The 15,157-nt window shown below is 42.9% G+C and overlaps 1 protein-coding gene across 1 annotated transcript in view; it reads left to right on the forward strand.

The window, feature by feature from the left end:
* The window catches only part of LOC103610425 (DNA-dependent protein kinase catalytic subunit-like), a gene marked incomplete at both ends in the record, with an annotated part of 38,675 nt that overhangs the window by 12,249 nt on the left and 11,269 nt on the right, over positions 1 to 15,157 (forward strand). The window contains 5 exons of the mRNA XM_008594596.1: positions 6,770 to 6,825; positions 6,910 to 6,940; positions 7,452 to 7,609; positions 12,803 to 12,946; positions 14,553 to 14,717. Coding sequence (XP_008592818.1) covers positions 6,770 to 6,825; positions 6,910 to 6,940; positions 7,452 to 7,609; positions 12,803 to 12,946; positions 14,553 to 14,717 — 554 coding nt within the window. The remainder of the gene's footprint in view (positions 1 to 6,769; positions 6,826 to 6,909; positions 6,941 to 7,451; positions 7,610 to 12,802; positions 12,947 to 14,552; positions 14,718 to 15,157) is intronic.

The following is a 15,157-nucleotide window of genomic DNA, read 5'->3' on the forward strand; positions in this document are numbered from 1 at the left end:
GATGTTTATTCATTTTGGCAGGGGGTTTCACTGTGCACAGGTTTGACCGTATTAGCCAACCAATGTATGGTTGTGTTTGTCAATTTGGTATGGCTACCTCTGTAACTGCTCAGTTGGCCTCTAATGTCTTGTGTGTGTGGTTGCCTCGGGTCTTGGGCCCCTCCGGGGAGCCCCCTCTCTCGTCAGCTTGGACTCTGCTGGGCTGCTAGATCACGGGGCGGTACCGCAGGGTGTGTGGTCTCTTTTGAGCTTCCACTTCCCATGTAGGAGTTCTCCCTGTTCCGTATGTTCTGGTCCTGGCTGCTGGATCACGCCCTGTCGGCCCCACAGGGTGTGTGTTTTCTGCCAAGTCTCCGCCTCCCTAGCCGGATATCTCTGTGCGCACTAGGCAGGGCTGTTGGACGTCGCAGAGGCGGCCCGCAGGGTGTGTGTTTTCTGCTGAGTCTCCGCCTCCCTAACCGGCCACCTCCCTGCTCTGTGCGCTCTTGACTAGGCTGGGGCGTGTCTTCTGCAGCCCTTGTCTATCAGCCGGGCCTTCAAGCCCCTGCTTGGCACCGGCCCGCCCAGGAGGTCTTTTGGGTTTCTACTAGTCGTAGATGACCGGTCGCTCTGGGTGGCTTTGCAGCACTGTGTAGGGCTTTCTCGGGACTAATCACCTTCCTCCTGTTATCGCAGTTATCTGTGTGCTTGTCTTATCTCCCACACTGGAGCATGAGCTCCTCGGGGGAGGAGCCCGCAGCACACAGTTCCTCTTTGAATCCCCCCAGTGTGGACTGACTCCGGCACCCGCCTGCAGTCAGCTCTCCAGCAGGTTCAAGCGAGCTCAGGAGCACTCTGATCACACTTTTCCTAATCAGAAATTAGTTAGGCATTTTTCCGAACTGATGGCCGCAGAGATGGTATCTGCCTCCCTGTAACAGGAAGTTTACCGGGGGCGGAGCCCAGGGTGCGGTGGAGTGATAATCTGCCCTGCCTGCTCTTCCCTGACCTCCCGATGCTGGCTGGTTCTCCCCCTGCCACAAGCCCTGCCAGAGAACCGTGGGGGGAATGGGATGGGAGGCCGGCCCGCAGGCCCCCGGAGGTCCCGTGCTAGGGCAAGGAAGTGGGAAGGCTCAGTGAGGAGCCGAGCCGGGTGAGGAGGGCAGGCCTGGCTGAGCCGGCCTGCTCCGCCCCCACCTGAGAAAATGGAGGCAGCCCCGGGCCGGTGACTGGCCCAGTGGGGTAGGCGGAAGCCGGACGGGCGTCTGCCCCGCAAGCAGGCCCGGGCTTGGAGTCACTCAGAGCTGAGCCTACCGAGCAGCTCCCTCTCCATTTCCGTGTTGTCGCCATATCACTTCGCAGCCACTGCTGCCTCGGGCTGCTCACTCAGTCCCACAGTGCATCTCGGGCGCTCCCAGGAATTCTCTTTTATGCCAGCCCTAAACCTCGAGTCTGTAGTTGCTTTTTTATAGTTGTAGATTAGTTGTATAGTTGTGGATTAGTTGATCAAAGACTTAGTCATTTTTTGTTGCTCTTGTAAATGCAAGTAGCACTCTGGCAGCACAGCTCATATCTCTCAGGCTCATGCCGTCTTCTGGCGCCCCCGCTCCTGACCCGTCGCCATCTTGACTCTCAGTTTGAAGCTGTAGATTTATCCATCTTTTCTTGCTCTTGGAAATGCACAGTGCACTCTGGCTGCTTAGCTCTGGAGGTGGTCCATTCTGTACTTCCTGGTTGCACTGTGGGTGCAAGCCCAGTTAGGGCTTTGATTCTCGTGTCTGCTCAGTAGGTCCAAGATGGTGGTGGCTTTCATTATCATCAACCCTGCAGGATCATTGTAGTGGTCACCTTCAACCCATTATAAGTTTTAGAGTAAGTTGTCTGTCTACAAAAAACCTTTTTGGGATTCTCATAGGCATTGCATTAAACCAATATATCATTTTGGGGAGAATTGACATCTTTATTATGTTGAGTTTTCTAATCCATGAATGTGATATATCTCTCCATTTATTTAGGTCTTCTTTGATTTCTTTCATCAGCATTTTGTAATTCTTAAGACACGGATCCTTACCTATTGATCTTAAATTCTGCTTAATATACTTTTCTTCATAGGTATCAACAATGTTCCCCTAGAGAAACTCTTAAATAATCTTAACTGATACCAATATAAGCAATATGAAATTCATTTCTTTTTAAAAGGCTAATAAAACTTTTAACCCTAAAAGATTCTTTTTATATTAAAAAAAACTATTTGCTCTTTCTTTTTACTTATATTCAAGTAATTGCCAAATTTTTGTACCTCCTCTGTTTCTGCTCAACCCTTCTGTATTGCTTCTTGCCGAGAATATTGGAACAGCCCTAGGTGACTTTCCTTTCTTTGTCTTCTCTGTCATCTCTCCTACATCCTGTTGCTCCCACTCTATCAGGTTCTTATTCAAAGATCATCACCTTTATAAAGAATTTATGTGCTTAGTCACTTCCTCTGGCTTCTGTACTCTTCTCTGTTACAGCTATATTTTTGTATTTTTGTGTACAGCTGTATATGTTGTATTTTTAATTTACCAGGCTATACGTTTACTTCTGTCCCTTGACCCTGGCAACAGGTAGTGTTGCATATTTGTCTGTATATTTTCTTGGCTTATAAATTGGCTCTCATTGGACATATATAGTTTAAGAAAAGTAATAGCACTTATTGCTCATTTACCATGTGCTAAAGCCTATTCTAGACACACTGCAAGGAAGGTTCCTGTAGTAACTCTGTAATACAGGTGTTAATATTGCTGTCTTACAAATTAGAAGACTGAAACTGACAAGTAACTTGCCCAAAATCACACAATGGCATCACTAAAGAATTACATTTCTAAAGAGTGGGCAGAATAATGGACCCCGAAGATGTCCCCATCCTTGTCCCCAGGACCTGTTATGCTGCATGGTAAAGGGGAATTAAAGTTGCTAATCAGCTGACCTTAAAATAAAGCGATTGTCCTGGATTATCCCGTGGCCCCACTGTGATCACAAGGGTCCTTAAATGTGGAAGAGTGAGGCACAAGAGGAAGTCTAATTGAGGAGATGTGAGAAAGGTTGGACTAGCCATTGCTGGCCTTGAAGATAGAAAGGGACGTGCGCCAAGGCTGGGGTGGCCTCTGGAAGCTGGAGAAGGTGAGAAAACGGATTCTCCCTGGAGCCTCTGGAAAGGAACACAGCTGTGCCCATACCTTGATTTTTAGCTCAGTGAGACCCATTTCAGATTTCTCACCTTCAGAACTGTAAGGTAATAAGTTTGTGTTGTTCTAAGCTGTTAAGTTTGTGGTAATTTGTTATAGCAACGATAGGAAACTAACATAGCTAATAAATGGCAAGTCTAGGGTTTAAACCTTTGTCTGAGGCTAAAATTTATACTTTTTCTGTTATGCCATGCTCATGTGAATTATAATGATAATTCATTCATACAGTATTTATGTCCTTGGTGCTTTCTATCTAAAGAGTGATGAATTTGGTATTGGGTTCAGTGGTCTAAGTCACCAAGTCCCACCATCATAAGCTCAGGCTAGTGGAGGAGACAGATAACAAAGAGGAGGACAGGCTGTTCCAGGGCTCCTTGATGTGCACACGTGGGGTGCAGTGAGCAGGAATGCCAGCGCGTGGAGAGTGGAAGATGCACACAGTGTTCTTTCTGAGACCTGACACAGACTCTGTGACCTGGAGGATGAGAAGAAGCCAGCTGGGGAAGAGTCATTCCAGGCAGAGTGATTGGCCGGCACCTGGCAGGCATGTAGTGGTCTGAGGGTCCGAGAGAGTTTGTGTGTCTAGAGTTCAGAGGCAGGCAGAGCTCTGGTCCAGGGTGAAACTGGGAAGGGCGCAGGGTCTGTATGGGGGGCTTCTGAGCTAGGATCTCATTTCAGACAGTGGAGGCCATGGCTCTTCAATAAGGAATGTGTATGGACCAGTAGATGTTTTGCAAGGGTCCACCTGACTGCTGTTAGTTGTGGGATACGTGTGAGTGTAGGACTGAGAGGCTTTGCTCCTGAATGTGGTAGTGAGGAACTGAGGACTGTGCACTGATTACTAGGCTGAATTGGATGGGGGAGAACTGTGGTTCAGGCGGAATCTTGGCTTTTTGTGTTGGGCATGTTTAACTGGTGTTAACAAAAAAGGACCATAGGGGGCCGGCCCGGTGGCGCACTGCGCTAGTGTGCCGCTTGGGAAGTGCGGAGGCGCTCCCGCCGAGGGTTCGGATCTCACATACAGACCGGTTCCCGCTCACTGGCTGAGCAAGGCGCGGGGGCAACACCGAGGGTTGCGATCCCGTTGCCGGTCCCGGTCCAGTGCGGGGACGACACTGAGGGTTGCAATCTACAGATTGTGGAGCACAGTCCTCAGCAGGACCCAAGATAAGCACTCTTGGGAACAAAGGAGGAAGGCTAGTATTTATGCCTTCCAATATATGTTCATATGCATATTCAGTGAGCTTAGAGGAATGCTGTGTACATTTATGGAGAAGGCCGTACATGTACGCAGTGACTGAACATGTCAACAAAGGTGTGTGATTGTGCAGGCTCTATGAACTGGCCGTGGCTGGTTTCGATGTGGCCTCTTTTATCAGAGAAGGGGGAGAACAATGCCCTTGGAGTCTGTTTCTGTCTAATTGTAGCCATGGTGGGCCCTCAAGAATGAGAAGGAGGGGGCAGTGGCTGGCACCAGGTGGACTTTTGAAGGTCAGTGAAGTCGTAGATTCCCAGCTGTAGCTGATTTCAGCTTATCTTCTGAGAGTTGCCTTTGTTTAGTTACAGAAAACTTCTTAACAGTGAGATACATACTGTCACGCTGAGTAATACCTGTCTGTCCTTTCCCTCTTGCTGCGGCCATTTAGTTCTGTTTAACAATTTGAATGTCTCTTCTAACCACAATGAGTCCATTTTGTCTGTCCTTTGGGGGTACATTTTAACATTGAAGACAGTTAGGGAACATCCAGGCTTCGATGTCTGGTGCAGTTGGGTATGTAAGACTGGATCATGTAGGAGAAATTAGACCTTGAATGTGGAAGTGTTCAGCACATCGGCAGTATTTAAAGCTATGAGTGTGAGCAAGGTGAGCTGGAAGTGGGTGTGGAGAGCCTTAGCAGAGGGTCTCAGGAGGGAGTCTTGAGGGAGTGCAGGGCTACTTTGCTGCTAGGGGGTCTAGGGAAAAGTGATCAGACAGGCATAGTGGGCCCATCGCCACAGGAGATGCTGGACTGCCAGAGTGAAGCAAAGGCGAATGAAAAGGAGGGGGTGGAGACCATTTGTGGAAAGCCCTTTAGAGAATCTTACAGCAGAGGAGAGCAAAGAAATGGGGTGTGGCTGATGGGTGATGTGGGGATGAGAGAGGGTTCTTAAAAATAGACTCAAGAATTTGCACACCTATGTTCATAGGAACATTTCCACAGTAGCTAAATGGTGGAATCAACCTACGTGTCCATCAACATAGGGATGGATATTCACAATGTGGTATGTACATACAACGGGTATTATTCAGTCTTGGAAGGAAGGAAGGAAATTCTGACACAAGCTGCAGCATGGATGAACCTTGAGGACATTATGCTAAGTAAAATGAGCCAGTCACAGAAGGACGTATGCTGTGGGGTTCCACTTATATGAAAGATCTAGAATAGGCAAAATCATAGAGGCAGAATACAACAGAGGTTACCAGAGGCTGGGTGATGGGGAAGGAGAGTTACTGCTTAGTGGATACAGCCTTTCCATTCCCCGTGCTGGCAGTGGAAGTTGCACGCTGTGTCTGCTGGATCCACTCCTTCCAGACCCACTGCACAGCGACCAGTGCTTGGTGCCCTTGTGTGTGCACACTTGTGTTTATGCTGTTACTTTCTATTTGGGTGATTTTTTTCCCCAGCTAACACCTCGTCTTTCAGTCCCAGCTCAATGCTACCATGTTGGTAAAGCCTTCTTGAATACTCACAGCCAGAATAAATCTGTTTGTCTTGAATTCCAAAGAAGCTTTTTTTGTGTCTCTTACAGCATCATCCTTCAAACATGGTAATTGACCTCATTCTCCCACCAGCTCCTATCGCATAGTCCTCTGGGGTCTACCTTAAAATATGTTAGTCCTTGCAATAAAAGCAAACAATTCTTGAGCCTCTGCTGTTTGCAAGTCATTGTCACAAGGGCAGAGAAGTCAGTGATGAATAAAGTATGACTCTGTGCAGCTGTGATGAATAATCTGGTGGGAGACAATTATGCAAATAACTCACACTGGTCAGGCAGGATGAGAGCCTCATGTTATAGCCAGGTGTCTGTTTTATCTTCCCTTGTAGGTAATAAGTTGACTAAGGTCAAAGACCATATTTTATTCATATTTCTAATTCTCATAATAATTTATCATATACTATGTGTTGAATAAATGCCTGGGAGTACTGGGAGAAAATCATGTGTTTGGCCTTGAATAAGTTATTTAATTGCACAAACAACCCTGATAGAAAGTATATACTGTCCCCTTTACACATAACAGAAAACAGAGCTTATGAGTGCTGAGTTGGAATTTAAACCCTGTCTTTGTTACTGCAGATTTTCTTTCTATTTTCCCGCAGCAGTAACTGCAGCAGTCATTACTTGCACCTCTCCAGCTGGATGGGTTGATGGAAGATACTGCTCCTGAATCCACAGGAGACTGTTAGGGTTAATACGGATGTCTGGCTGTCTGAAATAAAGCAGTTAGTTGTAAAGTCATTGGTAAAGTATGTCAGGTGACACTGTTGTTAGCATTTGTAACAGAGGCTTCTTTTGGTTATTTCCAGATCCCCAGACATCAAGAGAGATTTTTGATTTTGCACTAAAGGCAATTCGTCCTCAGGTAGGATTAATATTATTCTAATTCTTTTACAGTTGAAGCTTGTGATTTTCAAACATTGATGGTGTTTTTTTTTTTCTGAAATAGATTGATCTGAAGAGATATGCTGTGCTCTTAGGTAAGATTCTGTATTTAATGAGGTATAATATTTTAGATTACCACATTAACATCTCAAGTAAGCTTTTGCTTGAACTACAAATGACAGTAAATGTGATCATATCTGTGATGCTTTGCACATAGTTTTTTACAGGGAGGCTTTTGGGACCTTGTTTTTCTCTCACAAGCTCTGATTGAGATGGCCATACTCAGGTTACATGACTTAAAAAAAAATTTTTTTTTAGGGCATCTTTCAGGGGATCCAGGCTGTTCAATTCTGAGTTTGCCTAAATAAATTCTGATCCTACTTCTGACCCTTGTTTTGGGGTTTGTCGGTAAAGTCATGGGCCTGTTAATTCAGTTGGAGGCTGGTGGCATTAGAGCTCTGACCGGCATCCCTGGGTTATCATAATGCGATGGTGCTAGGTCTTCATGAACACAGTTTTAGCTTTGACATATACCCAAAGCTTTCTTAGTCCTCTGTTCTGGCATATGTTGTCCTATTTTAAAGACAACGGTTTTTGCATTTGCAGCTGGCTTACGCTTATTCACCCTGCACGCATCTCAATTTAGCACCTGCCTTCTGGACAACTACGTTTCTTTATTTGAAGTACTGTCAAAATGTTGTAGCCATACAAATGTTGAATTGAAAAAAGCTGCACATTCAGCCCTGGAATCCTTCCTGAAACAGGTACTGCAAATCCAACTTTCATTTAAAAATATTTTTTCCACACAAAGAATTATATTCTAATCTTGTACATGCACATTTGAAAAATAAATACAAGTTGATAGCTTTTGTAGTATTTAAAGCAGAAAGTTTTACTGTTGATCAGCTACATGGGTGTCATTGGGATTGAAAGAGAGCTACGAAGGTACCAAATTTGGTGAGAACCTCAGAGCCGAGACTGGAGCAAGTGCAGTGCAGTGACGATGTGGGGGTAAGGAGGTGAAGAGAAGGGCTCCCTTGAGCTGGCGGGTGGGCGGGGGCAGGCAAGCAGCTCATGTCCTGGGAAATGAGGGCCAGCTGTCTTGAGAAGATAGGTGCTTGTGTGTTGCATTACCTCAAGAGTAGGGAGAGCCCCTTAGAAGCGTGTGTTGGTTGGCCAAGGAGAATTGCCTGTGCTTATGGTTCTGAGCACTGGGCTCAGGATGTCTCAAGCATCCAGAGGAGTCTGGAAATACTGGCAGTGCAGGCCAGGTGCCAAGGAACTGCCTAGACTGGTGCTGATGGGAAACCCAGGATTCACATAAGTTTTATTTGGAGCAATGTTATAAATAGATAAATACTAGTTTAATTAATAGGCTAGTGCACGAAAACCTGTGTGAACTGTGGCACAGGAAGTATTGGCTGGAGGTTCATGGGCTTTGTGTGCAGGAGGGAGAGGAGAGAGAAGCACTGGCCTTCTTAAAACAGGTGTGGCTCGGCTGCCAGGCAGACCTATGGGACGCAGCTCGCCTGTGGCTCCCCACCTCTCCTGTTCTGTCTCTCTCAGCTTCTTAGTGTTCCCTGCTGTTCTCAGCCTTCCGGTCAAGGTTGTTGTCTCTCTCAAGCTGTTCTTGGCATGAAGTTTGCCTCTTCTTTTTGGTCCTCCCCATAAAAACTTCTGTTCAACTTAATTTGGCTGATCTTATTTGTTAAGGAAAATAAAAGTTTGAGGAAATATTTTTTTACTGATTCATAAGATATGTTTGGATCTCAGTAAACATTTGCTCAGATAAACCTTTTGAGAGTTAGAATCTCATGCTTTGTTACTAAGGTTTAGAATAAGAACGTCCAGGACTTGTGCAGGGAAGTGGGGTTTGTGCAGAGGGATCATGCCTGGTGACTATCCTGACAATGCCTCCCTTTCCTAGCATGAGTGGCTGGGTGTGGACCCGCAGGAATGACTGTCAGCCCTCCCTTGGCTGGGCTGATTGCCCCACCAAACTTCTCCCTTCCAGATCCTTGCACACAAAATTTAATTTCAGACTTCTTCAATTCTTAATAAAAACTAGGTTGAGTAAATACCGTTTAGAATTTCACTGAGGATATATATTCTACTTTCTACTGTACAATCTGTGAGAAACTTAGAGCTTAGACAACTGAGAAGTCAGAGGGAATGGTCCCCTCAGTGCTGCCCTTTTGGCTGATTTCTGTAGTGTTGCCCTTTTGGCTGAATTCTGTTGTGAGTTTGAGGGTTTCCAAAGTCACTCTCAAATTTAATAAATTGCTAGAAGAACTAACAACTCAAAGCTGTTACACTCCCATTTACAGTTTATTATAGCTAAAAAGGACAGATTTTTAAAAAACAAATAAAAAAAAAGAAAAGGGCACAGACTAAAATCAACCAAAGGAAGATACACAGGTGGGGCTTACCCTGTCCTCTCCCTGCTCAGGGTGTCAGCACAGCGGGCAGGGAGCCTTAGCCAGATTACTCAACTGAATCTCAGCATTCAGAGGTTTTATTGGGGTCTGTCACATAGGTATGGATTGATTGACTGCCCATGGGGTTGATCTCAGTCAACAGGTCAAAAGTACCATGTGACCCAAAGCCCCTACCCCAAGTCACACTGTTACTTTTGGGTGTGACTAGATCATCCAGCGGGACCTGAGGCTCCCATGCAAGAAGGACACTCCTACCAGCATGGCATTCCAAGACAGCCAACACCAAAGTTCAGACCTCCCTCTGGGCAAGGTTAAATAATCTGCTACACAATCTGGATATTGAAAATTTTATTCTCGCATTTGGTCAATACAGTAGAAAGAAAGTGCCTGTGGCCTCACTTATTTTGGCCTCTTGTATGCATTTTTTTTTTTTCCTTTTTGTCTTTTTTTTACTGACCGGTAACGGGATCGCAACCCTCGGTGTCGCGCCCGTACCGGGGACCGGCAACGGGATCGCAACCCTCGGTGTTGCGCCCGCACCTCGCTCAGCCAGTAAGCGGCCGGTCTGTATGTGGGATCCGAACCCTCGGCGGGAGCGCTGCTGCGCTTCCCAAGCGGCGCACTGTAGCAGTGTGCCACCGGGCCGGCCCCAAATTTTCCAATTTTTAAACTGGTTCCTCCTTTATATGTCCTGAGAAATTTTTACCTGTCTCATGGTTGCAAAGATTTTTCCCATATTTTTTTCAGGAAGTTTTTTACACTTAACTTCTATAATCCATCTCGAATTATTTTTTGTCTGTGGTGTAAAGTTAGAGTCGAAGTTGATTTCCCATTCCTTTGTTGGTTCTAGCACCATTTGTTGAAAAGACTCTTCTTTCCCCACTTGTCAAGAATCAACCATATATGTGTGGGTTCATTTCTGGACTCTCTAGTTTGTTCTATTTATCTTTATCCTTACATCAGTACTTCACTGTCTTGATTACTCTAACTTTACATTAAATCTTGAAATTAGGTAGTGGTTGTCCTCCAACTTCTTTTTCTGTTATTAATTTGGCTATAGTACTCATATGTACATTTTTAAATTCAAACATTACACCTATGGGAAAGTAAATTTCCTTTTTTCACTCAATACTTTATAAAGTTCTTATGAAAAACAGTACAGTTAGTTGCATATACCCGCCCCCCCCAAAATACAGAAGAGTACAAAGAAGGCTATTAAAATCTCCTGAAATTCCACCACCAAGAAAAAAATCACTTATCATTTTGGCAACCCCTCTCTCTCTTTCTCTTTCCCTCCCTCTTCAGAAAGAGGGAATGAGGAGTGAGGAAGAAAGATATCCTCACATAAAGGAATGTTATTCATAATTTTTGTAGCCTTAAGATTTTCTACTGTGTTGGGTATATGAGGGGTCTTCAAAAAGTTCATGGAAAATGTATTCTGAAAAAACTATGGATTTCAAAAATTTTTTGCACTAAAATAAATTTGTGTTCACTTGTTATACATGTCTGAATAGGATCTAGTGTGAGGCACTAAGAAGGGTAAGACATCAGTTTGAAAAGAGCCCCTATCACAGCCACAGGAATTCTGCTGAAATTGAAGCAAGAACAAACATCATATTTACAAAATGGTGAAATCATTGATGATTTACAAAAAGTTTCCGGGGATGATGCTCCAAAGAAATCAGAAGTTTATAAGTGGAGAGCTTGTTTTAAGAAGGGATGAAGTGATGTTGAAGATGAAGGCCCAGTGGCAGACCACCCGTATTCATTTGTGAGGAAAAAATGGGTCTCGTTCGTGCCCTAACTGGAAAGGACTGATGGCTAACAGCAGAAACAATAGCCAACATCATAGACATCTCAGTTGGTTCAGCTTACACAGTCCTGACTGAAAAATTACAGTTCAGCAAACTTGCCACTCGATGGGTGCCAAACCTGTTGTGTGCACATCAACTGCAGACAAGTAGAGCTTTCAATGGAAATCTTAAACAAGCAAGATCAAGATCCTGAAGCATTTCTTCAAAGAATTGTAACAGGAGATGAAACATGGCCTTACAGGCATGATCCTGAAGACAAAGCACAATCAAAGCCATGGCTACCGAGAGGTCGAAGTGGTCTAGTCAAAGCACAAGTGGATGGTCAAGAGCAAAGGTCATGGCAACAGTTTTTGGGATGCTTAGGCATTTTGCTTATTGACTTTCTGGAGGGCCAAAGAACAATAACATCTGTTTATTATGAGTGTTTTGAGAAAGTTAGCCAGAGCTTTAGCAGAAAAACACTGGGGAAAGCTTTGCCAGCGAGTCCACCACAGCAGTGCTCCTGCTCATTCCTGTCATACAGCAAGGCCAATTTTGCGAGAGTTTCTATGGGAAATCATTAGGCATTGACCTTAAAGTCCTGATTTGGCTCCTTCTGACTTCTTTTTGTTTCCTAATCTTAAAAATCTTTAAAGAGCATCTGTTTTTCTTCATTCAATAATGTATGAAATACTGTACTGACATGGTTAAATTCCTAGGACTCTCAGTTCTTTAGGAATGGACTATGGTGGGTATCATAACTTACAAAAGTGTCTTGAACTTGATGGAGCTTATGTTGAAAAATAAAGCATAGATTTTTATTATTATCTTTTAATTCCACTTTTCCATAGACTTTGAAGTCCCTTTGTATTTTCCTGACATTTCATTGAGATTTACATGATTAATTTTCAGCGGCAGCATGATGTCATTATATTTATGAACCATAATGTTTTAATCTATGCTCTACTGTAGGATAATTATTTTCAAGTCTTTGCTGTTCTGTACAGAAAATAATTGAGTAAAAATGCATAAAAAGAATGCTTGCTGGAAGTACAATGATAAAAAATTAATAATGCCTGTAGTTTAAGTGGTTAAATATTACATTATATTCATAAAATGAAAAAGTATTCTGCAGTTAAGTAAGGTGATATTATTTGTTTAGTTCTTGAGAAATGTGTTTATGGTATATTTTGTGAAAAAGGAAATTATGAAGCAGAACGTATGATATTTCATTCTTCTAAAATAAATTGGGAGTAAAGTTCCTGGAGGGACATACCCTAGGGCCTGACAGTGTTGGGTAGGATTAAGAAGTGTATTGGTTGTTTGGCAACTGAAGGTGGATTTTTTTGTGTGTGCCTTTGGTAATTATCTAGGTTCTTTCCATTCTTGTCCTGGACAGGTTTTATGTTGAAATTAGGAATGCTCTTTTGAACACCCATGTTTAGTTCTTGTATTTGGCTGTTTAGTTCTTGTATTTAGGCTGTTGTTGCTTGATTTGGTAGACAGTAATCTATTTGCTTCTCAAAGTACTTTTTTCCCTTATCTCAATTTAAACTTTATAGTTTGGAGTTTATTTTTTCAAAAACTAGTTTGTGAGTTAGAGCAATTGTATATAACTATAGCAGTACACAGTAGTATATAAACAGTTCTAGCTTTCTTATATTTGTATAAATTCCTTTGCTTAGTTATTAAATATTTCTAAAATGTAAATATTATGCAATTGCAGGTTTCTTCTATGGTGGCAAAAGACGCAGATATGCATAAGAGTAAGTTGCAGTACTTTATGGAACAGTTCTACGGAATCATCAGAAATATGGATTCAAACAAGAAGTTATCTATTGCTATTCGTGGATATGGACTTTTTGCAGGAGTATGGCTCATTAATTTCCTCTATTTTATCTTTTTGGTTTCACTTGAGGGTTTTAAAGGAATGTAATTTATTGCATTTTTGAATAGTGTCTCATACTTGTGACAATATTATTGTTATTTGTTTTATAAACAGTTAAGGGTTTTTTCATTGTCTTTTGTATACTAGTATTCTTTATCTGCATTATCTCTAATCTTCATAACTCTCCCACAAGCCGAGTGTTATTCTCTTATACAGATGAGGAAACTGAGACTCAGAGAAATTAGGTAATTTACCGAAGGACACAGAGAATGGACAGAACCAAGATGTAAATCCAAGTCTGAGGACTAGAAACACTGTTTTTTTCCACTATGTCATGCTGTCCCTTGTTTTTTATTTATTAAGCAAAATTATAGGGGATTTCTTTCAAAGTTTTAGAAGTTCACATGACAAAAAGATACATATTTAAAAATATTACGAATAACACTAGTTATTTCCCTTTTTGTGGATTTCTGTGACTTCTTTTTTTTTTTTTTCCTTTTTGTCTTTTTTCGTGTCCGGCAACGGACCGCAACCCTCAGTGTCGCGCCGGGACCAGCAACGGGATCGCAACCCTCGGTGCTGCGCCCGCCCCTCGCTCAGCCAGTGAGCGGAAACCGGTCTGTATGTGGGATCCGAACCCTCGGCGGGAGCGACACCGCACTCCCAAGCGGCGCACTGTAGCAGTGCGCCACCGGGCCGGCCCTTCTGTGACTTCTACTTTACAGAGAAAATAATTTCCTTCCTCCTTTCTACAAACTGGTCCATCAATGTCTACTCTGTCTCTTTTCTTTTTATTTTTTGGCAGCTGGCTGCTATGGAGATCTGAACCTTTGACCTTGGTGTTATCAGTACCATACTCTAACCAACTGAGCTAACCAGCCAGCCATTCTCTCTCTTTTGTTAAATCTTCATCTCCATTTGTCTCTATTGGCTGCTTTAAATTTACATAGGGTGGAAGAAACAGTATGTGAGAAGCCTCAGAGGTAGATGATAGCATGGAATTTTCTACTTCAGATGCTATGTCTGATCATTTCAGCTTGTTTCTGTGCTAGGTATGTTCACAGTGTAGCCAGAGCACAGTAGACAAGAAGAAAGGGAGAGGATTCCAAAAAGATAAACCAGGTAGAGCATCAAGGGGTCTGAACTAGATTCTCCAGTCCAAAGAAGCCTTTGAAAAGTCTGAAGTCAGGTAGTTACATTATCAGATTCATGAGTTAGAAAAGACGGCTGTGGGCATGGTGTGGAGCAAGGTGTGGTGGCAGGTCTAGCCACGTGCTCAAGCCCTCAGTGTCTCCGTTGGGTGGCTAGCTTTGTGGGGGCAGGGACTGCGCCTCATTTGTCTTTAATACCTGCCGCCTAAATAGGGCCAAGAACATAGCTGACAATCAGTACGTGTTGTATGTATGAATAGATATTTAGAATGTGATTAGAGATTATAATGAAAAGCATCTATATAAGGTATTATATTTTATATCTGTATTCTCAATTAAAGATCTTTTTTATATTCAGTTTATAATCACATGGCTTAACATGACACCTTAAATATTATTTTGACCTTGCTAAGACTTCTGTTTCACCTTTCCTAAAGCCTTGCAAGGTTATAAATGCAAAAGATGTTGACTTCATATATGTTGAGCTCATCCAGTGCTGCAAACAAATGTTCCTCACCCAGACAGACACTGTTGATGACCATGTTTATCAGATGCCAAGTTTTCTCCAGTCTATTGCAAGTGTCCTGCTCTACCTTGACACAGTAAGTGAAGTAGTTAATTAAACTGAGCACAGTTTTAAGTATTTAATTTCATTTCTTTAGATAATTTGATGGAGTCATATGATACCATTATGTAGGCACCGTTGTGATCAACGTGACATTTTTAATTAATATGTTGTGTCAATAGAATTATTGTCATGAAACTTGATTGTTCATTATCCAGAGCAGGAAGAAATATTTGTTATTCTCTCCAACTTTCCGAAAGATTAGTAATTGCTGCTTGGGATCCAGTTGCACCTTTAATTAATATGTTGTGTCAATAGAATTATTGTCATGAAACTTGATTGTTCATTATCCAGAGCAGGAAGAAATATTTGTTATTCTCTCCAACTTTCCGAAAGATTAGTAATTGCTGCTTGGGATCCAGTTGCACCTTTAATTAATATGTTGTGTCAATAGAATTATTGTCATGAAACTTGATT

Source organism: Galeopterus variegatus, unplaced genomic scaffold (assembly GCF_000696425.1).
Source record: "Galeopterus variegatus unplaced genomic scaffold, G_variegatus-3.0.2 Scaffold11123, whole genome shotgun sequence".
Classification (NCBI taxonomy): domain Eukaryota; kingdom Metazoa; phylum Chordata; class Mammalia; order Dermoptera; family Cynocephalidae; genus Galeopterus; species Galeopterus variegatus.